At 32.0% G+C, this 24,994-nt stretch overlaps 2 protein-coding genes and 1 long non-coding RNA gene across 3 annotated transcripts in view; 2 read left to right on the plus strand and 1 right to left on the minus strand.

Annotated features, from left to right (window-relative positions):
* The window catches only part of Lrch (Leucine-rich-repeats and calponin homology domain protein), a 43,352-nt gene extending 38,718 nt beyond the window's left edge, over nucleotides 1-4,634 (plus strand). Inside the window, exon 13 of the mRNA XM_072895492.1 lies at nucleotides 187-4,634. Within this exon, the coding sequence (XP_072751593.1) occupies nucleotides 187-333 (147 nt within the window). The 3' untranslated portion in view covers nucleotides 334-4,634. The remainder of the gene's footprint in view (nucleotides 1-186) is intronic.
* Nucleotides 1-24,994, minus strand: part of LOC140667492 (uncharacterized) — a 139,535-nt gene that overhangs the window by 4,544 nt on the left and 109,997 nt on the right. The window lies entirely within an intron of this gene.
* LOC140667489 (aristaless-related homeobox protein) overlaps nucleotides 7,323-24,994 on the plus strand; it is a 120,378-nt gene continuing 102,706 nt past the window's right edge. Inside the window, exon 1 of the mRNA XM_072895497.1 lies at nucleotides 7,323-8,039. Coding sequence (XP_072751598.1) covers nucleotides 7,892-8,039 — 148 coding nt within the window. The 5' untranslated portion in view covers nucleotides 7,323-7,891. The remainder of the gene's footprint in view (nucleotides 8,040-24,994) is intronic.

A 24,994-nucleotide genomic window follows, 5' to 3' on the forward strand; every position in this document is an offset into this window, starting at 1 on the left:
TTAATAAATTTCACCATTCGATTTTTAACATTGTCCAAATATTTGATACTTTTACGATTTAAACACACATAGAGATAGAAGGCTTGCGGATCTAGTCATACATTTTTAAGCAAAAATTGCAAATATATACACGCGTTTCAGAAAAAGAGATTTACTAAAGCCATGCGCTTCTTGATTATTTTTCAGAATCTTGTGTGCTGCGCCAGCGACGTCTTGGAAGGTGGTCGTGGAGTTGTACGCGTCGCGGTCACCGTAGCCGAGCTACTAAGATTCCATCAGACACGCTCGCCGCTGCAAACATCCACGAGCATGCCGAATCACGTGCCTGCTTAGCGCCAGACTATCTAATTCGCGACATCGTCTGGCGAGAGATCTGGAATCGGTTTCCTCCTCCTCGCGTAAAAAGAGAAAAATAGGAAGGATAATCCGTGAACGAAGAGACCGCGCGACGAAATATGCGCTCGAAATATGCTCCGAGACGAGACATACGAAAAGTCTGAGACGACTTTTTCCTTCGAATCGTCGATACTGGACTGAAATTCGCTCGATCACTTCCATTTCAACATAAATGAGGTATTTGCAGACCAACAACTCGATACACGAGCTAAATATCGTTAACTGGTGAAGTAACGTCGTATATGTTGTTGATTATATATTTCGGAACTAACAAGAATTAATTGGCAATTAATAGTTAAAATTTTAGAAAAAAAAAACTTGAATTTTTTAAACTAAATTTAAAATATCGTACTCTGAGAAGAGCGTGTTTTAAAATTTCAAACTAACATTTTTTAAATGGCAAGTTAGTTTTATAAAGTTCACACATAACAGAGAACATAATGCAATATTTAAATATTATGCAAATTACATTAAACCAGTTGAGGATTAAAATAAAATTCTCGGAACTAGAATTTAGATTTAATAGCGATACTTAGTTAATAAATGTCAGACGAATAAAGCGTTCTTGTGAATAAACTTTTTAGATAACACAAACATTTGAAAGACATCTAAAATCGTCTGAAAGACACCGTAAAGATGTCTAAAAGAGATACCAATTTTTTAAATATCCATCAAATATTTAAGAAGCATGCGAATCTTTCGCTAATCTATTAGGTCTCTAAAGAATACGATGCTCATAAAATGTTTCTTGGATGATCTAAAAGACCGAATTTTTCAGGTCTTTAAAAGGTATCTTTTTAAATTTTTGTGTTATATAAATTGTTTCGAAGCTTCTCGAAGATAGTCCTTAGGATACAACGAGTCTCGATAGTCTCGATTGTGAAGTGATTCTATATTGAACCGACAATAAGTCGCTTTGTCGCTATAACTTTTGCACGAGCGCTTTTGTAGAATTGATGAATCGCTTTGAAACCACGAAAGAAAATAAACGTCGAATAAGCAGTCGCGTATTAAGCTAATCTATGTGAAATAAACTCTTTTTGTATCCCTTCGTATGATAAGCAACCTGTGTTAATATTGAGAGCGGCGAATTTTTCTTATCAAAAACCGCGCGCGAGCAAAATCGCACGCACGTAACGATAGACTGCAGTCAACCATGACACTTAATTAGATATAACAAATTTTATATGGAGATCAGGCATACGATGATGCTTATTTTTGCTCGTAGTACAGCTGGGTTCTTAGAAGTCCCGGAACAAATACGGGACGGGCATTTTATAAAATAGAGAGACGAACATATGGAATTAAGAGATATTAGATGGTAGGACCTATCAAAATTTAGACTGCGTGTCCACTTAATCTTCAAATTTAAAAAATCCTAAAATTGAAGATTCTCTAAGAATCTTATTCTTCTGAGAATTTTATAAATCAAAAATGCAAATTTATATTATAAATATTTATATTATAAATATAAAAGTTTATATTTTTGGTTTTTATATATCTATATATGTATGAATTATATGTAGATCATTATATATGTTGTCAATTACGTTACGTTTTCTCAGAGAAAGTAAGGTGGACATTCAACCTCAAGACTCTATTTCGCCGGGTTGACAAAAATATCCGAGCTTTTAAATAGCATAGTCCTGTAATATCCGTAATCTAATATCTCGCATGCATGCGTCGCTAAAGCTCAGTTTGTAGATTAGGCTAGCAATTCGTAAATACGAGTATCCCAAAGACATGTTACATGGAATCTTCGATTTCTATCGCTTCATTATTGTTACATGCCTTAAATGGAAATAGTGTTAAATGTAAATGGATTCTTATTTCGAAATGTATGACATTATCTGTACGACTCTCATGCATCAGCATCCCGAAGTACAACCTGTGTGCTTGGCAACAAATTTTATATTATATTTTAATCCAATTTAACAAGTGAACAATTTAATCCATAATATCTTCCATGAAAAAATTGAAGTCACTTCAATTTGTACAAGAAATATCGATTTCGAATTAAAACATTCTTCGTGACATCAGCCTATAATTGTATTATATTACTTTTATTATTTATAGTATATATAATTTTTTAAATATGTGATTAATGTAAAAACAAAAATGACGATATAGTAAAAAGAGATGTACTTATGGATGCCGATGCTTGATACTCGTGATCCACGCAAAAGTGATTTTATCCCCTTATCTTATTTCCAAAGAATTATCGCGTGTCGAACATAGATCAAAGAGGAGATCAAAGATAGATCTCTGCGTGAGCAGACGGTAAGTTAGTTAGGAACTTTCGAACGTCGATGGTAAACCGCGAATGGTTACCAACAAACGTCAAGAGTACAGTTAGTGATGGTACGAGTAAGGCCTAGGTGTTCAAGCTGGTATACGTAAACTTTGTGATTTTCAATTCAGGGTGAATTGCACCGAAGGAGCTTGATTAACAATCGTTTATTAGATTCTGTAGGATTGCAATATAAAATTAGAGATCATAAAATTAATTAAATATCGTTAATAATAATATTAAAGCAAGAGATCAATTAACTGATTCAGTTCAATATCTTGATCTCTTATTATCTTCTATCTTTTTCTTAGATCTCGTCTAACAAAAAGTATTAAATAGTATTGCAACGCACTTTCAAAGTCTTTTATTTAAATTCTTGACTCTCTCTTCATAGCCAATTAGAGGGCATTCTTCTGATTTTCCTAGGCCAAGCAGGAAGTAATTGTAGGTACTTTATTTCTTGAAATTTACGAGTGTTTCGCGAGTAGTTAAAAACCGGAATCGTTAATTTGCGCGCGCGATTAATGTGAATAACCCCATTAGGTGCTAAGTCTAATATTATTAATTATAATTGTTCTATATTATAATTCTTTTTAATTTCGATATTGATGTGATTTCCCATATGAATGTAAGGAAACGCAAAAGATCTCATATACCGTGATCGAGAAAGGAAAGGAAAGAATTAAGAATGCCAATACATTGAAATTGGCGGACACGGATATTAATGTTCACATTTATTGTGCCAAAGATATATGTCTTTTTTTTTCATTTACGTTCGAGGACGAATTTCATTTAAATAATTTTAGCAAAAATTAACATAAGTGCATTGGGATGGATAATTTGTGTACATTTCTTAATATTTCATATTTTTATTGAAACATTTTTTTTGCCAAAATATGTACATAAAAGAGAAAATTTTTATTTTCTGGCTTTAGCTTTTAATTTTCGTTGGTTACCAAAATGTGTGGTATTTTTTTATGTTATAAGAATAAAAGATCCAGATTAGAATTTATTCCAAATATCTGTGTTATTCCTTGTACAGAACATCGATTCTACATTTTTATGAATGAATATAAAGATCCTCCAATATATTGTTACATAGTCGCATTTTTTAAGGAAACAAAAAAAAATTACTTTCTATTATCTAAAATATTTCAAAGTTTTACATTTATGCCAAGAGAAAAGTGAAACTGATTATTTATTTCTTCTTGCGCTGAGAATTTTATTGTAGATACTACATGGCAAATTATCAATGCAACTTTGAGTGCTTAAAAGTACGAAATTATTATTTTGTTGAAATTTTTAATGTAATATAGCTCTCGTCCTCGAATCATTAGAGGTCACACATTCGCGCGTTTACGACACAAAATACAGAAGGGACGCGCTTTCTAATTCGTTCAAGATTCTTCTGATAATCATAGTCACGTAGAGATTTGTTAAAGGAACTGTCACTGCGGAATTGTATTACTGTACACCTAGATTAATTATGTTTGTCGGATTTTGTGCAGGGCAATGTTTGCTCGAAAATTCGGCGATTCGAAGCGCCTCGTTCAGTGTTTCTCAAAGAACATTATTATTAATGGCTTGTACTCAGAGACTTCTTTCAAGCCTGCATTTTTATTATTTTCAATTCTTTTTAATTTTCAATCTATTATAAGAAAGGCTTTTATTTTATTTTACATAATTAAAACACATTGTTCTAATATTCTAATAAATCTAAAATTTTCAGGAATTATCTTCCTTATAAATATACAAATTAAGTATTATTAAATCATGCATATTACTATAACAAATAATCGGATATCTTATTAGAATGATATTTGTTACCCCGTCGCTTGATCGAGGTGCTTCCGATGATTGCTGTGGCGAATTATTAAATGCACTACGTAATGTACTAAAATTATTGAATATTGCATATAAAATAAATCGAAGAGAATTACGTATCGAATATATGCATTTTCATTGTGTACTTCTGAAATTTCAAGCCTCCACAATTCCCTTCTTTTTTTATTCAATATATAATATCTTTTCCAACATAAAAGTTTTCATAATAACAATAATAAATAAATATAATAATTATATAAACGTATAAAATATAATAAATAAAAATATATAAAATAAATATTATGCAAATAAGAGAAAACTTTTGTCATTTTTGTCATGTATTAATGAAAATTTCGAATTTCTTCAAGTTTATTGAAAATTAAATAATGTAAAGATAATATTTAATTATTTAACGTTATCACACACAAAAATATGTATATTACAATTGAAACAAAATTAAAGAGCTGTTCTTTAATTTAATTTCATCTACATAATTGTTTGTCTTTAAAATCAATTTATATTTTGTTTATTACTCTTGCTAGAATTAGAATCATACAAGAAAGCAGCATTTATTATTATTTATATTATATTCAATTTCAGCATGCGGTGCATGATAAATATTTCTGGTATATATTTCTTTCTACCTTTTAGCATTTGCAAAATAAGAATCCATTTGTTAATTCTTAATTTAAAATTTTAATGTGACGTAATTTACTAAAATCTAGTCAGGGTTTTTTAAGTTTTTACGTATTTTTAAGTTTAAAAATAAGGAATAAATTAAGGAATAGAATTTTTACATATAAAAGAATCTATTCTATTTATAAAAAATTAATATCTCTAACGATTATATTACTGCAACAAGTCATCTTTACCTTATTTATCTCAATTCGCCAAATCAAGCCACTGAAATCAAGAATTATTTTCTCATCTGTTGAAAATTATCGAAACGAAATACAATATAAAATATCCGAGAGTACACACGAAGGACGTTGAGAGTATCGGAGTCTCCTCATCAGAGCAGCCACCGTCCAAAAGAGAAGAATCGGTCCGTCAATCCTTCTCGGCGCGGGCGGATCCCTATGGGCGGGGTTTCCATCTGCATTCAACTCCATTTTGTTCCACGAAGGCGGTCTGCAGGTTCTTCTCACACCTTCCCCTCTATCCCACCTGGTATCACCTTGGGGCAGCGTGGTGAGCGATCGACCTCCTCGAAGTGGAGGGAACGCGGCGGCGCACATTGCCGGTCAGGAGTTCGCGATACGCGTGTGCCGCGCGCGCTTACGGCTTCGCTCTCGCGTCTCGAACCAACTGTCAATTTCACTGTCAAACGATTGTACGTAGGACTGAGAGATATTAGTGGCGATTGTTACACGGGATGTCAGCGACTTTCGTCAATTAAATCGAACACATTAAAATGTGACAGAACTCATAAACTTAGTAGACAAGTGTATGTGATACACGTTGCAACGTGAATTGGTTCAAGGAGAATCAGCGTGCTCTGAGATATAAATGGATATAACATCTACATGAAATTCTAAAACTGTAATGAGACAGAAATGCTTGGGTGATAAGATTCTTTTAAGAATGTCACCGCAATATTGATGCTGGTTTGCAAAGTTAATCAAGCATATAATGAATATTCATTTTGTTAAGCAAGTAATCGTGTTCGAGAAAGAATCAATGCTTTATTTGAATATGATATCTACGGACTTATCATCCGAATTATCAGAAACGATTGAAAAAAGCGATATTAAATCAAAGAATGTGACTTCTTCAATTGTAGATATTAAAATCATCACGATTACATCACGATTATTTATTAGCTGAACATCTATAATGACGCAGATTTCTTCCATTTTTCGAGTGATTTTTATTTTATGTTGAGGAGCTTCGATAAGTGTCAAGCTTGACTGTTAGTTTATTACAGACTGATTATGGACATTGTAACAAATCAAATATGCACAATACAAGGAATTTATTCGACCAAAAATCAGTGTACTTTGTGTTCTACTTGAAATATTTTCACAGTCTCAAATAATTGTCTTTAACTTCGTGTGCAAAATAATTCTGATGTGTTTTTATGAAAAAAAAAAAAAAAAAAACTTGTTACAGCTGTTAAATTTTAAACAATGGAATTTGAAATATTTTGAGTCATAACCGTGTCAAGGTGTAATCAGCTGATTTGTTGTTGCTTCGAAAATATTTGAAAAGCAATTTTCTCCATAAACCCGATTCGTAAACAAAACAAAAAGTGAGCCAGAAGTGCGCATGTGAACCATGAAAGAGGTCATTGATCTTTCCGGGTACAAAACGTGCGTGCGTGAGCGAGTGTTTACGAGCCTGACAGGAGCAGTTTTTGCGCGACACGCGCGATTTGCCAGTCTGCGATGATACGCGCTCCTGATAGCGATCAACGTGATAACATGTCAACCGACGGAATCAATAATACGCCAGTTCATGATCCGATAACCTCGAGAAGCATTTTTGAACGGTAACGACGCTCTCGGCCGGAAACGGAAGCGCAACAGGATTGTCCGATCATTGAATGATATGAGGATTAAATTTATTGAATTGTAAAAGAAAACAATCTCCGACGCATGGTAAAGCAAATCGCAAAAAACATTGGTGTGACGTAGAAGAGACGTGATCGCCGAACACTCGAAGATAATCGATCTTCTAATTACTCACGGAAAAAGAAAAGTTCAATTGATAATATCGATGTGTGCACTGTGTAATGATACGTGATCGTTATCTACAATCCGAACAAAAAATCCCCTCACCAGCTAAAAAACTCGAGAGATATCACGCGACAAACTGACAGTCTATTATCTAAGCTAATAATAAGTGTATATCCGCGACATATGTTACGATTTGAATGGAGAAACGAGGGCAGCTTTTTTGTGAATTCAGTTTATGTGAGTATGATAAGCTCGAACGAATAGATACTTTTTACAGAAAAATATGTCGACCCAAAACGAGAATGAATTGTCATTGACTTTTCGCGAAATCCAAGAAAAATCGTTATAACGTTAAAAAAAATAGTTAAAGTTATTGGTGCGAGATAACGTATAACAAAAAACTTGGAAATTTTGTCCATCTATAAATTAAAGTATCAAATATATCACGCTGACAATGAGTATTATATATTAAGTATCGTCGGACTCGAGTATCATCAAAGTTGCGGGGACAGAGGTGCAAATAAATTGACGCGGCTTTTTTAATAAGCGGATAATATTTATTTGTGTGTCGTTATATGAGATGGCGCGAACGAAAATGCGGACGACAATGCCGACGGCGAAGACGGCACGATTTCGATACCTACGGTGAGAGGACATAAGGTGCCCGAATTCTCCGCCCCTGTCGAGAATTGTGCAATCGACGATGGATCTCAGCACGACGCCCAGAAGAGCCACGGACGGTGTTGGTGACATACAAAAGACTAGAGTGGCGAAAAGCGTCTTTAGCATCCGCAGCCTCGTCGACGTCGAGGAAGCGGAACTACCTGCGCAGGACAACGAGCGTTCGTCAAGTAAGTTTCCGTAGATACTTATAGATATTCTACTTAGAATTATTATTATCTGCCGCACATATTGATGAAAAACATGGCCTTGATTTAATATTTTAAACATTTTTAGATATGATGAAGTACTTTTGATAAATATTAATCCAAATATTTATCTGAAACATATTTTTACAAAATGATTTTCGTAGAGTTATTATATTAGATATATTTTTTTTTAACGAAAATATTTCTATCTCTAACCTTGACTGTCTAATGTAATTTATTACAACATAATTTTTCTATTTTTTTAATCTTTTTTCCAAAGAACGAGACTTATGCGCAGTTATTTTATAAAAAAGATTAACAATAGTAATATTATCATTAGAATACTAATATATTAAAATCAGACATCAATTACAAAGAATACATGTAATATGTAACAATAAGTCATAGTAAGTATTGGCCAGAAAAATCCGGTGAGTGAAAAATAAATTCCAATTTTTACTGGACTTTGTCCAATGAAATAAAAATTATAATAACTAAAACTATAAAAGTGACTAATATGTAACGATGAAGTATATTTATATAACTTTATACACAAAAAAGTATATTTACTTTAATTCATAAATCATTCTAATTACTATAGTTAAAAACAATAAAACTAATTGAATAAGTCTTTTTTAATTCCAGTCTTTTTTAAATTAATATATGAAATATATTCTCAAAATAAAAACTTCAAAAATATAAATGGTACTAAATTTTATATTAATTTTTGTTTTTTCTCATTAAGTTTAATGAGAAAAATGTAATAACAGAATTTACAATTTTTATCAATATAGATTAGATTCACATTTACCATTCAACATTTTATAACAAAGTTATAAATAATTTATTTTTTACATCGCTTTTATTATTTATTACGGATTTTATTTTAATTTAAATAAAACTGAAATTAGAAAATACTCTTTCAATTGATGAATATCGATAAAAAATTTCTATTTCTATCATTTTCTATTTATTTTAACATTTTTAATAGGAAAGATTAGCTTTGCCTATTTTTTTTCATAAAATACCAATTTTTACTACTAGCATAGATTTTATCCAAAAATGAAATTTTGCCCAAATCCTGGATATAGTAAGTTTTAAATATGATATATATGTAGGAGGAAAAGAAAAAATAATTTCACATAAGAATTTATGTAATAATAATGTATATGTAATAATATCGCATATAAGGATATTTTTAATGAAATGTGGATTTCAATGCTTCATTGCTTCATAGATATGAATAAATGTATATACTATGACATATGACAGATATATCATATTTCAAAGCAAATCTAAATCTGATAGGCAAGTTAATTATCGAGTTGATTAAGTTGGAAACAGAATTATTAGTATAATCTATGTAATTTATCGTCGCATAAAAAAATGTATTCTACGAGTTGATTACATGGTGATACGGAATCTTTATTTACAATGACATATCGGAATAACTTGAATGATAGATCTTGTATAATTATATGTATAATACATACATATATTTACTTGAGATAAATCTGTGAGTTGTAATACTTGCAATCATATGTAAAAAAAACTTGGGTTTTTTTAAATATATAAAATATAATTAACTAGAGAAAAAGTAATACAAATAAACAGTAAAAAACTTTATAATAATATAATATAATATGTAAATAATATAAATTTTAATAACATAATATTTATAGAACAAAAATCATTATTGAATTTTATAATTTTTTAAATGATTTACAAATAATTGAACTTTTTTGCAATATATTGGCACAATCATAATTATAAATTTTCGTGCATAATATATACATATATCTTAGATAATATTATATAAATGAATATTTTCACTAAGTTACGTGAAACATTGAGAAACCAAAGTAAGATCGAGCGTGACACCAGGCTTTCAAAGGATGATCAGTTACCTCTCTTCGATCAAAGCCGCACGACATTCCGGGGGGGCTTGAGAAATCCCGACCCCGGAGGATTACTTTTTCCTCACGAGTGCCTTTTGTGCCAAAGATTCAACAAAAACCAGCCGCTCTTATAAGAGCGGCGGAGTTAATTAAGGCGCATTTAAAGTCGGTAAGATCGCGATAAGATGGCGATTAACTCGAAATTAGTCCGCCCATGGATCTGGCAAAAACTGTATCGCTGTCGTTATTGCTGACACGTATCGACGGTGCAGATAAATACGTGATTGAGACGATGCCCAATTAGAGATGCGGAATATAGAGCGAATTGTTACATCACCATTAGAGTTCATTCTCTCTTTCGTGAACCACAAAAAAATTTCTCGAAAGCAGCGACTGGTATTTTCATTCCCTCTTCCGTCCCCTCTATTTTATTCTCATCTCTCTTACAGTAAACGCTATTGTTAACAAATAAAATTGAATAAATTTGCTATATTCTTATAGCAGATTCTATAAATTTTTTATATTAAAATCTAAACTCTATCTCTAAAAATATATATCTATAAATTGATATTTTCAACACCTCGATATTAATACGATATATCGCACGCGTCTATAGCTAATATCTAACAATAAGAAAAACGATGAGAAAAGTTTAAGCGTAATGCGAGCGACTAACGGAAAAGCGCTACCGGCCAAGTTTCTAGTTGGCCGATATGCAAAATATGTGCCCGAGAACGATAACGGGCATTACTCGGTTCTCTACGGTAGCGAATAAATAGCGAATTACCATTTAGTCGTTGGCTGATAAACCAAAATGAGCTAGCAAGATAATGGAATCTCATTCTCCCCGCGAATCTATGAACTATCGACTTGTTATCGAGTAATTAACAAGATAGCGTATTTGATTAACGCATTACACACAAGCGTAATGTAAGGTAAGCAAAACCAGTTAATTTACACGAAGGTATTAGGCGACAAATATTGCTTCGATTCACAATCAGTATCGCAGAACTCTTATTGTTAGTAAAGTACAAAGACTTTATGAATGTAATAATTAAAATTAAATATATTAAATATATATTAATATATTTTAAATATGTATCAAATATATATTAATTTTTATTTTGATTGTATTATATATATTTATATATAACTATGACACTTTTTTTGTTTACTTAAAAAGTCGAAGTGCACAGATACTGTTTATCTTGTGCTACTTCCGCGAGTCGTTAATTTTCAATTTCCGTGTGCATGGTTGCAAACGGCTCGTCATGTATCGGCTTCATCAAGTTTACGATATACGAATAAGCACGTGGATATAGATAAGCGCATGAAATAAAAATTGCTAATTTAATGAAGTCACGGCGATATTTAACAAATTCTAATGAGAATCAATAGATACGTAATTATTGTATCGTATTTAAAGAATAATCGTACTATTACTATTTAAAAAAACAGAAGTTGGTTCCAAATTTCTTGATGTGCCAAAGTATATTTTCAAAGTAAAAACAAAAATGTACAAACTACATTACTACATATTATATATATTTTTATACAAGGATTTTCAACGCAAAAAGAAATCGAAATTATAATAATAGTTTGTACGTATATTCTATATCATGTATTCCACGATACAGTTATCGTTACTTATTGTTGAAAGAATTTTCGCATATAATTTTCCGCTTTATTTTTTGTCGTCAACGTTTGAAAAGAGAACGGAACTGTATTATTATCGCCATATTAATGCCGGCATTATTATTAACGTACTGTCTTGCATACTTTGTAGGTAAATATTTAAAACTGAATATAAATAATTACCCGTGTATAGACGCATAGATAAGCTTATTGTTAGACTAAAATAGTTGGCTATACCACGATATAGCGAGTAAAAGTATATTTTAAAGTTATTTTTGTTTAAATAATTATAATCTATTCGAAATAAAAAAATTTTTTTTAAATCAATGATTCGAGTTACTCACGATTGGCAGGGAATACCTATTATATTTTATATTTATATAGATTTTTTAAAATTTCATTTAATTGATAATCTTCGTGATATAAAATATGCAATATAATAATATTGCAATCGAAACAAAATAATTGTCTAAATATTACCAAGATTATTAATTTAAAATGTCATTTAAAATAGAAGTATCTCTTCATTATTTTCTTCTCTTTTACATTTTTTATCAGAAAATCAGAAATATAAAATATGACTTAAGGTACTTGAAATGCTCGTAGTTAGCCTAAAACTGCAAATGTCGGCTTTTCTATTTAATGATAAAAGTGTCTAGGGAAGTGAGATGGCATGTGCACGAGCTGCTTTATCGCCGCCATATTATGAGATCCGGTCTGGTCGATTAAATGCTATAAATAGCTATGACAGAAGGTGTAATAGAATTGGGGTAACTTCGGGCCAATGGCGTTCCGCGATTAGGGGTGGTTGTTCGTGCTCGATTGGCTTTCATGGAGGGTTGATGTTCCCCGGAGGTAAACTGCGTCTTTATCCTCCCATCGATTCCCGTTATCCCATTACAAAAACGATCCACCCCTACGTTTAAAATTTCATCGTCCTGGAAACGTTACAATCCCGTGTACTTACTAATTTTCTATTCAAATTAATGACTCTATGTAATTGCTTAAAATTATGAAACTTTTATCATCAATAGATACGCTGGTAATTTCTTATTTAATACCTTAAAAGTTATAATGTATTCGAAAAAATACGAACATCTCTCTTTCCATGATAGAATAACGATATATAGGTATATATCACTGCATCTTTTATTATTTTATCAATTTACTTACCTAAAAAAAATAGATACAATTTTCACAAATACTTAATAAAATGTAACTTATAATTTCTAAAAAATGTAAAAGAATTGGCTACTAAATCGATTAAAAAAGAATGACCTGTTATTTGGTTATAAATGATAAATTTAACTTTAAAGCATGTTAATAATATAAAATATTCAGTGTTAAATAATCCAACAAATACTATACGATTGATGTCATGTTGCTAAAGATATAATCATCAATCGTTTATTATAAGTATGCGACAAGCAATCTACTGCGCTAGAGTTAAATTTGCAAGTTAATTAAGAAAATCAGTTAAGACATGTAATTGATCTGATAAAGCCATCGGAGTGTTTTTCGTAATTGACGTATAATTTAATGTAAATATTATAAGAAAACTGAATTGTAATACTTATATATTATAATTTTACGCATAAATTTTTAATCTACATGGACTAACTGTGTGTTAAGTAATTTTTATAGCGTATTGTCAAATATTTTTAAGTAATATTTTAAGACGTTTATATTTTTAAGTGTATATATTTTGGAGAAGAGAAAACTTTATTTCTTTTATTGAATAAAAAATAATCAAGTCTTTCTTTATTAAACATAAGTTATTAAATTTGCCAGTTTGTATAAAACGCATATGCTATATTAATAACGAGCATTTACATTTTATTTTTTTATTCTTTACGAAAGATGAAATAAATTGGGTAAAATTCAGAATTAAATAAGTTCGATAAACGTTTTAAGTCTTATAAATCCGTTCATCGAATTATCTAAAATTAGCCGGAGTGGCTGAAAAGTTTTAACGCTGATTTTTCTATGGATTCTCACAACTAATTACAAAAAGCAAAATTTCTGCCAATAATATCTACCGGTCGGGTTGTAAATAATTCTGCGGATTTTACGTGTGCATATACAGTGCCGCGGTATTTGCTGATTGGTCTGGTAGAATCGCTAATTGTGTTTTATTAGCATTCACCCTTTCCTGCTCTCTCTCTCTCTCTCTCTCTGTCTCTCTGTTTCTTTCTCTCTTATACTCTTTCGCTCTTTTTTTCTACTCCCTGCCTACCGTCGAATAACTGCGGTCTCTTAGCTAACTAACTTCCCGCCCATGTACTAACTACAAGCGACATTGTTATCTCGATGTAAGGAATTTTCTACAATGTATTTGAAACCTACACGCATATATTCGCGGATCTATGTTCGCGATGATACAAGCACATAGTGCTTTTGATTCTTTTTAAAAATCTCGAGTATTCCGAAAGAAAATATGCATTTTCAGCCATTCATCGTAAGAAGAAGTAGGTAACGTGAATATAACACGTATGCATTAAATGGCATATGTAGAGAAAAGTTATAACTACAAAACTGCCATGTCTCAAAGTTACAGATTAGTAGTTGTTTTCATTAAAAAAAAAAAAAGAGATAATCAAAATCAATTGTGAAAATGATGTAAAAATTGAAGGATAATTTATTTAAAGAGCAGTATTCCTTGTATTGAAAATTTTATGAATAAAGAAAAATCAATAAAGATAAAAATGATTTCAAGACAACATTTAATAAGTAATCAATTTATATCGATTCTTGATTATTCAAGACTCAAGAATGAATTAAACATTTTTGTAATATTGTTTACAATAATTCAAAGTAAACCATAATAAAAAGTACACTAATCGCAGTGTAAAATTAATCTAGTCGTAATTGATGCTTATCAATTGTCTTTTTTACTGTTCTATGAATAACATTAATATCTTTCACTTATTTATTATAAGTGACTAGTCTATCTAGAATTTTTTAAAGAGAGATATTTCATTGATGTTTACTCGTGCATCTCAAAACCATCAATTAATCGCACTATCGTCCAAGTCAAGTCTCTCACGAATCGAATAAACGATATTCACACGCAATCTCAAGGTCGAAACTGTCTCGAAGATCAAACGCGGGAACGCCCGTGGACAGGCGGATATTTCTCTGCCTTCTTGGCGGCGGGGGTTGAGCTGCCCAGGTAACTAGGTAAAAGGGCAGAGAGCTGGGGCGAGTCTTATTACGATGAGAGGAGAGTCGAGCATGCTGGTGCAATCAAATAAATTAGTGGGAATTACGCGGGTCATGGAGAGAGCCGGTGGTGGCGGCGCAAGCGTTCACCACCAACTCTCGTCCTCGCCACCAATTAGCGGAGCTTAATCCTACGCCAACGGGAGGGGGGGGGGGGGAGGTTCTCTTCCACACACATATATACATACATATACGCACATATTTCACGCGGGTTCGGTATATCGCTTTCGTGGCTGCCCCTCTCGCGGACGCAGATCCATGATCCTTTCGAGCATCGGCGCAACCCTTCGCCCAACACACTAGGTCCGTGATTTGCGACGTATCGCAAGAGAGTTTATTGGACTGGCGGATAAACGAAAGACGACGCTAAGAATTTAACGTACGATTCCGCGGCGATCGTTTGTTTCGCTTATTTATTAAATGACCGTTCTCTCCGTAAGACCAATTATCGAGAACCTAGGTTGTAAGGGAAAACGTGCTGTGCAAACTTTCAACCTGTGTGCGATGAATTTGAAATCGATATCACCGTAATGTAAATTTGTTAACAAGATTTGCAGAGACTTTTAATCGTCGACATCGTATAATCTTTATTAGCAAAGCGCTACATTGGATATGCATATATAATTAAAAAGTTTATTTCACTCGTTGTTAAAATTATGTCATTGCACATGATGATTTATTTCAAGAATTGTACTATAAAAATTCTAACTTGAATCGTGCGTAAAAATTAATAGAAAAATACATAAGCAAAACTATTTACAAAAATTATAGAATTTAATTAAATTTAGATGGAAGAACCGTATCATTATACATATATAGAACTTGTCTGGTTTCACGAATGCACAGTTTTTTTCAAGTGAAACATTCGCTCGTCTTTATTCGTGCATACTAATTTGATCCCATTCTTGAAATTATGCTCGCCGCATAATACGCGAGGAAGAGTGTCGTAATCCGTTAATGAGCTCACGATCCTCGTGGGAATGACGATGTGGCAAGGGCCAATAGTAGACAAAGAGAAAGAGAGAAATAATAACGGCAACACAATATCGTACATATGTACAACGCAAACGGTAACGCGACGCAAAACGGTTACCGCGTATTCTTGCGTGACGCGTTATTAGCCGATTGGCTCATTAATCGCTCCGTCGATCCGAAACAGCCGAAGCCTCACTCCCACCTATCTGTTCGCGTAGGAAGAAATTGCTAATCGCTAATTGCGGGCGCAAACACTCCATCCAATTAACCCCTCCCAGGTTGAGCGTGGCTCGTCCATGACCGAGGAGCGGTGCAGCCACCCTTCTCGATACTAACTAACTTGCTTCCATAAACAATTTATATCCTACCTGCGGTCTGGATGAGTTAAAGGCATCCTTTGTTGCATAACGATCGCCCAATTATCCATTTAATTGTTATTATAGCGTGAGCGCGGAGGATCAAAGATATTTTACGAAGACGATTTACTTGCATTCATTATTGCTTATTGTTGTTATAATAAATTTTTTTACGTCATTCGATTTTTATAGACATTTCAAATCTTTGTCAAAAGTGTACTTTAAAATTCTTTACCTACAGAGGAGTTAAATTGTATTTATGGATATACAATTTTTCTTATTCACTTAAATAAGCTCACGGTACGTACGCTCTCTTAAATTTCTCGCGGTTTTCATCAGGTATACGTATATGATATTGATGTCGTTTATCGCGAGATATCTTGTATACACATGTGGAGTTAATTAATGTAGGAAAATTACTCATAGAAATTCCCCGCCTTCCTAATCAAGTATTTTCCAGCGATAGGCGCGTGTTCCCCTAATCTTTATCCCGAGATGAGGTAAAATAGATCGGTCACGGACAATCTACGCGTCCCGAAGGCGCAGGTATCACCTGTTAACTCGCCGCCGGTCCGGTCCTAATCGTTATGAAGGCGCCGGCGTCATATGCTGCACGGTAAAAACAACGGCTCATTTCCTCGCCAAGTCGAATATCTCATCCCCTCTGACCCTTTAGTTTCCTTTCCTCGTCTCGACCTAATGAAATTTCGTCTCGGACAAAAATGCAAACCGGCTCGCGCGAGGGGAATAGAAAGATGAAAAGGTGGAGGGGGGGAGGGGGAAAGGGAATACGCGAGGGAGACCCCTTTCGATCAATTAAGGCTAATAAATGGCGTCGGCGGTGGGGTTGTTGATGGCGACCGGTCATGGAGATGGGGATTGAGGGGAAAGGCGAGGAGTGAGAAGAAGAGCGGAAAGGAAAGCGTTGCCATGAGCGAAACGATCAGGCTCTGTGGGTTTATGCTATTAAAAATGTAAATATCAGCGGCTCGTTATCGGATGTAAATATGGCGGCGGGCGCGTCCGGTGTCGGGGCCAGATGGGGCGGGGTGGGTCTCACAGCTCCTTTGTTTCGTTATTTATTGGAATGCGGGGCGCGCGCCACACCGAAACCCACGCTCCGCCGAGAGAGAACAAGCCCCTGGTTCGTCCTTATCTTCCTCTGCTCTCATCTCGTCTCGAAATTTGTCCTTGCATCGTATTAGAGATGTTTCAATCTCACGTATATTAAGTTGGCGCAGCCAGATTTTGTCGCTCGCGAAATACGTCGGTTAGGTAAAAATTTGTTTAAAAAAATTTTATACTTTAGCCAGCACAGCTATTGAACTATTTGATTTTTCCGAAATGGTTAAAGCAATAAATTAATGATAAAAGAGCACGAAATTTCTGTAGGTAGGTTTTATTCGATTGTGCCGAAATGACCAGCTTAATATATATTTCAATCTCGAATTGCGTAGACCTGCGTAAATTAAATGCGCGTTCTCGATCCAATGCATTAGATACAAAAACGATCAATTCAAATTAAGTTTTTGTATATAAAAATGTTATGAAAAAAATGTATATACAATACATATATATTTCAATAACAAAAGTAAATAATCTTAATGATTTCTGCGGTAAATTAAAATAGCATTAACATCTATATTGTTGATTCGCAAATGATTAAATGTTAAAAGAGAAAATTCCACAAAACCAAACACCAACAAAATACATATCTCAATCAAATCTAACCGAAAAAACGCGGCGAAACTCCCCTAACTCTCGAAAGCGAGCCGTCAGTCGATTCGCGAATGCACACGCCAGTCTTTCTACCCCTTTCGCTTTTTCAGGCCCCGTAGCTTTGATATATGGCTCAATAAAACCAGATCCAAGGCGGGCCCGAAGTAAATATCAAACGTAAAATGTTCACCTCGTTAACCTGTTCCACAGAGTCGGGACGTTATGAAAGGAGAGAAAGAGGAAACGTAGAGACACGCGCATCGGGACGGAGTACCAATTAGAAATTCCGCTAATTGATATAAGCGAATCGATGGAATAAAGGAAGATAGAGAACATGCTCGTTTACTATTTCATTCAATTCTAAATCGGCGAGCGATAAATCGTCAGATGTTTCGGAGAGCCATAAAATTTCAACAGAGGGCAAGAGTGATCATTCGCGCAAATTAAATTTTGCCGTAAGGCATATTTTTTTGTAGATTTTTTACAAACAGATACTTACAGGAATCACTGGAAAATATTTAATGCTACAATTCAAAAAATTATATATCTCATATGTTATACCTTCTGTAAGTAATAGTTAATTCTGATTACTATCGTGTTTTATAGCTTAGCTTATTATATAAAAACGACTATCTACAGTTTAAAGTAATGCCTCTCAAATATATTTAAAGATTTATACTTTATAATTTTAATGTTTCTATGTAAGTATGTATGTGCGTGTATATTGTGTATAACATAACACTTAAATGCATTATTATTTTTTATTATTATATATACAAATAATTTTTAATATGTTCAAATATATTTTTAAACTATAATATTAAAGTACCTATATAGTATTAAAAAAATAAGATAAATATTGCTAACAAATAATAAAACTTTTATAATTACATTCTTATAATTTATTAACAAACAAATAAATAGCTGTTTCTTTTGGTTAGATTATCCATTTGAAATATCATTAAAACCCCACAAAGACACGTAATTACGAATAACAGTAATATTATTATCAGATCTAGCTATTCGAAGAGATTATTTAGATTATCGGCAGGTGCGTGTCTTAATGACCGGCCGAAATTACAAACGAAATTACCTCCCGTCCTGAGAAACACAAAAAAACAGAACGAAGAAGTCGGCGTAACACAGCGCGATATCACCAAGATAAATTGAAAAGATATCTGTTGTGGTGTCGTTTTCAAATTTTGGCATTGTTAAGTGACATGCGTGTGAAACGAATTCTAAATCAAATATAGCAGGCGTGAAGCTGCTATTTCGAAAGTACAAATTATTATTGTCCCATTTTTGCTTGCGTAAAATTACTTATGATTTAAGTTTATAATATATTATGAAATATTTTTTCTCATTTTTTTGCCCTAATACAAATAATAGAGAATAATGCTAAACGTATATATATTGGAATAAATTATATATCATCATACAACGCCTTTTGTTCTAACGCAGACATTAACAAGCGGACATTACAAATGTATTTATTTATGAATTTGCGACTTACATCTTGATACTATTATTGTGAATTTTCTACCGTTCTTCTTGCATCGAATCGATCCGCTTCGACGGATCGGATATTCGTTTCTTTTCTACCGCCATCCGGCAGATCGTTTCAATTGCACTTGATCGCTTGTTTTGTACGCCGAATTCGCTCTTTTTATTTTTCCCCGCGATCATTTCATCCACTCGACGGGTGTTTGTTTTTATGTTATGTAAGCTTTATTTTATCCATTCGAAAAAATAAAATTATTTACGATCTCGATTTATACACACACTCACTCACTCTTCCTTTCAACAACCTAAAGTTTACTAGATAAAATTATGTGATTCACCAAGAATGATATATCCAACTTTAACGTAATAAATTTTAAAAAAATTTAGCGCAGCTAAGAGAAGAAATAAAATACGCTATTTATCAAACGTAACATTTTAGATAACATCGAGAAAAGTAATTTGTTTAACACATATTGTGAATATTATCTTTAATATATACATATATTTATCTTTTTATAATTGCTAATTTTTAATTAATCATAATTAAACACGCATGTTAATCCATCAAGTTAACCATGAATGTAAATTAATGTTAATTTAAAATACAGAGTGTTGTGCATTGTCAGTCCAGTTACATAATATATTTCTTTTGCAATTTTTTGCATTTTAACTCATTTTTCTTTGCATATGCTATCCGATTAGTCGCGATGACAGTTTTATCTTTTATCACATGTCGTAGAATGAGTTTTAATCTCTCGCGATCCTCAGCCTGTGCTCTAATCATCCACAATGGGTGCAGGTGTTACATTGCCGGCAGTGGAGGCAGTATACCGCGACGATTCGTTTCATCGGATCGCCATCATTGCCCTCATCGCGACTGAACCGTACGACGATCTGTGTCCTTTAGAAGCAACACTGACACTACTTTGTTGTAGTTGTTGCCGTCTTTCGTCACCGCGTGGTATCGCCATTAGTTCCGCATCAGGAACAAAAGACGAAGTGAGGCTACGTTAGTCGTATAAAACGATGAACGGACTCAATCAAGATCGATAAAAAAAAAACGAGGCGTGACTCCTTGCAATAATACATTTTCCGTGAAATAATGTAATCAATGCAATCTCTATTAGCTATTAACTTAAAAACGTTTAAAAGAGAAATTGTGTCAAAATTGTTAACAAAAGAATAATTTGCATAAGTCGGTTTTTCCTCCGCATGTAAAATAGATTTTTTTATTCGAAATTCAATGTTTCTTTATGTTTCTTTTCGTTCAATTCGTGTTTCTTCAGCGAAAATTTGTCCTGTGACAACCGTACTGTAATAATGAAGCCATGAAACTTATTACTGACATTTATGCGATAAAAAGCTTATTAATCGTTGTAGTGAACCAAATACATTTTTATCGTGTAACAGATTATAGATAACATGTAACAATATTACATTATCATACGTATTAGTTCAATAAAGTTGCCGTGAACTGTATAATTCGTACACTATCTCGAAATAATCATTTAAAGTTAACGTGTTATAAATTTGACCGATATATTATTAAATGTAAAATCATAACGTAATAAAATATCACAAAATGTAGTTATTATAGCAATTCAAATTTACATACACACGCATAAATATTTTCTTACTTCATATCATATCTCCAGTAAACGTTCCTTTCAAGTGCATTAAAATTCATAACGATAGTCCTTACACGAAATAAAGATAGCATGAAAAAAAGAAAAACTCAGATCACTGAAATGACTTGTAGCACACTCTTATTTTATCTGACAATTTTGGAACAAAACGCTCAATATATTTTCTCTTGTTAAAATGTCGCGCAATGTTATCGCGATACAGAGCGGTTACAGAATGCCGTCGTGACTTCGGAATAAAGTGCATTACGTAAGGATAATTCAATCTCATTCTCGAGTTGTGAACCTGAGGTAGGGACAGGCCGCAGGCACGGGCCCCAAATGATTGGAGATGTGCATGACGATTCCGAGAATCCATTAGGAAACACGAGTTTAACACACTCGCGGAGTTAGAGTCTTATAGTCGCAAGTGAGCGACTCTTTTCTTCGAAAGAGAGAAAGAGACAGAACGAGAGAGGATGCCAGGAATGCCGATCATTTGTCGGTGGCAGGCTAGGGATTCCCGGCAACGGTGGCCTCCGAGTGTTTTCCGTAATTTTAGTTAAGATAGAGAGGCCTACCACGAAGTCACCCTGCTACTTTCGTTCCTGATAACTGTTCCTGATAGAAGATGCGTCACAGTTGCTTATGTTTTTCGTATATGTTTATGCAGGGCAGTTCTTTTTCTCTCTGTTTAAATAAACAGTGCTATTAATTTTATCTTTCTCATTTCGAGAAATAAAAAGATTCGCGGAGATAAAATAAAAAATTTTAAGTATGAATATATTAATGATAAAATATAAAATGTTCATACTTAAAAAATATATACGTATATTGTTTGTAATAAAAAAATTAATATAGTTAAATTAGTACATACATAAAATACACAAAAAGTATATGCACAACTTTTGTTTGATAAATATTCTTCTAAGTCATTTTTAAATACATATAGAATAAAGCGGTCACGTCTATATTCACTATAATTATCACGACAAGATTTATCGTTTTAAAATATCGTAAAATATTTTAGTTATGCATTGTTTTTTATTTAAAAATCCAAAACCAATAATTATGGTCAAAAAATACTACTCTTATCTTTGTGAAAAGGCAAGTTGTTTTTATATGTATACGTATACAAACAATAAAGTTATTTATTGAGGAAATTTTAGATTCAATGTTTTTTAGTCTTCTGTAAGTTTTCTAGTCTTTTGTAACAAGTTTTTAACATTTTCGTGCATTATTTAAATAATGTATTAAAAATGCATGTGTCCATAAATTAAAGTTTTAAATAATTTGTTCTTTGTTCAATATTTTTAATAAAAGTCAGTTCTTCGAGACTTTTATATATATGTATACACATATACATATATTATATATATGCGTGTATGCGTGTGTGTGTGTGTGTGTGTGCTTCTACTTCGCATTTTAATATAAGTATCATACATTTTAAATTATATTCATGAGAAATAATGGCACGTGTTTTATCTAATTTTTTCACTTTACAAAGTATTACATTTTACATGAGTGGCTTAGCATACTGACAATGAGATAATCGGTTATCTTCGACGTGAAATATAGTTGATTGTAAAAAATTTAAATAATATGTACATACCTATTAAAATCGTATATAGTAAGCTATCTAATTTTTACAGTGCTACAACAATAGCAGTTAATTAATGCTTTAGTTACATTATTACTTTTAGATAGGGTTATTTTGTATGTTGTATTTTAAGAAGTCTATCCTTTTACACATTTCTATGTCTGTCTATGGTTTTAACATTATTTTTACCCATTTAAAATGACTTTTTTGACTAAATGTAAATTATATTCGCAAACCGTACTCGCGTAACAAATTGGCATACTAACAATGTGTCACAAATATTTCTATTTTCAACCAATTATTATTACTTATTCAATCTACTTTTGACTATTACTTTTATATTTTCTATTCAAATAAACATCAAGCCAAAAATGCGTTAATCGGATATTTACATGAAACAACGAATAGGTCACGTGACCGGACGAAAGCTATTAGTTCGTGACAAACTTGATTAGTTAAGAGCTGATAACGTCTATATATCTTCCTTTTTTCTTTTTTTCGATTATCTGTCAATGTATCAGCAATGAAGAGGCCCTTATGATTACATCATTGGAAGGTCCACTTATGCAATGGTCCGTTAAAAGTTAGCACTATTCGTAAATTGACTGTAATGCAATCGCTCTTACTCGAGAAATTTTTTGTCGAAAAATCTAGAATTCTGGCACAGATAGCAGTGATAAGATGTACATTACGTCCGAAAAAATGTTTTTCGGTTTTTATCACGTTTATTTGTTTGTAAAAATTTCCTCAGAGACTGATAAATTGTATAATATGTATCACATAGTATAATATGATGTATAATATGATGTACATGACAATTAAAGCATGGATGAGGAATTATTAAAAACAATCAGATAAATATGTATAGAAAGAAAATCAGAAGTAATCTAAATTATCATAAAATCAATATTTGCAGGTGTGTAAACTTAATAAAATTAATATAAATTTAAAAATATTATTATGATATATGTGAAGAAATAAAAAATATAAATAATTGAAATATAATTGTAACTAATCATGTAAACGTATTACAATTAAAAAGATTTTAATATAATTTCTTATAATTCATGAGAGATATTATAAATATAATACGCGTGCATATAATTTAGAATAAAATTTATATTTTCGAAACTGATAACTATAATTTTAAATATTAATTTTAATAATTATAATTTTAAAATTTTTCGAACTTTAGAATTCTTCAAAACTGTACATTTTGTCTTATGAATGCATCTAGATAAACAGTAGATAAATTTCTGCTAATTTATTTTTATCCTGTAGTTAAGCTTTCAATTTATTCATGAGCTTTTAAAATAATATTAAGGCACAATGTATTACTTGCCTCATTGTAACTAAAATTTACTTATGTAACAAAAACAGCACATGTGATAACACCGTTGAAATTCAAAAAGAAAAGTAAAGCGAAGAATAGACTAATCTAGTTTATTATATTTTTACAAAAAAATAAAAATAAATGTGTGTGTGTGTGTGTGTGTGTGTATCTGTGTCAATATAATATTATTACATTAATAAAATGTATATTATGCACTGAAACATTTGCGTTTCCAATCTGTTTTTAATATATAATTTTATATCTTATATTTTCATATACAAGTTAGTTTTTTGAAGTAAATTCTAAATAAATAAAAATAAATAACAGCATAAAATTTTTATTAACGAATGATGTAAAAAATATTTTGGTTAATCTCTCTCTTTCTCTTTAATAAGTAATTCTCTATAATAAGTGTTTCAATAAAATCAAATAAAAAATATTACAGAAACAATTTCTCCAACATTTTTAACTTTCTCAAATTATTATCTCCGATTTTCATTATAGGTTTTCATTAAGGATTTTATTAATGATTTCATTACTAATTCAAGTTTTGTTAAAACGATTTGATGCACTCATTGTGAGTGAATTAGAAGCATTTTGTTAATAAAACGCGAACTTAATTTTATTGTAAGTGTAAAACAAAATAGCGATTAGCTGGTCATCAGCACGCGCAAAGAATCGACAAACCAAAAAGTTTCACGTAAATTTAGCATAATACGAACCAGCATGATTACAAATAACAATTAGCGTAAGCGATTAATCATTTCACGTTAATCATAGAACCAGGCACGCGATGTTTTTGAGTTTTAATCCTAATTATAAATCAAGATGATTACAAATCAAGTGCAAGTTGATTTGCAACGCTGTTCTATATGAAATTAAATTAGAAAGAGAGCGAGAGAAAGAGAGAGAGAGAGAGAGAGAGAGAGAGAGAGAAACAAAAATGCCATAATTATATTTTAATGTTATTTCTTTTAAATATTAAGTAACTTCTATGTTTTCGCGTAAACAAAAACACAATTGATGCAAGGAAAAGATTTTATTGTAGCGAAAAATTTTATTTTCCGAAATTAT

Source organism: Anoplolepis gracilipes, chromosome 7, assembly GCF_047496725.1.
Source record: "Anoplolepis gracilipes chromosome 7, ASM4749672v1, whole genome shotgun sequence".
NCBI lineage: Eukaryota > Metazoa > Arthropoda > Insecta > Hymenoptera > Formicidae > Anoplolepis > Anoplolepis gracilipes.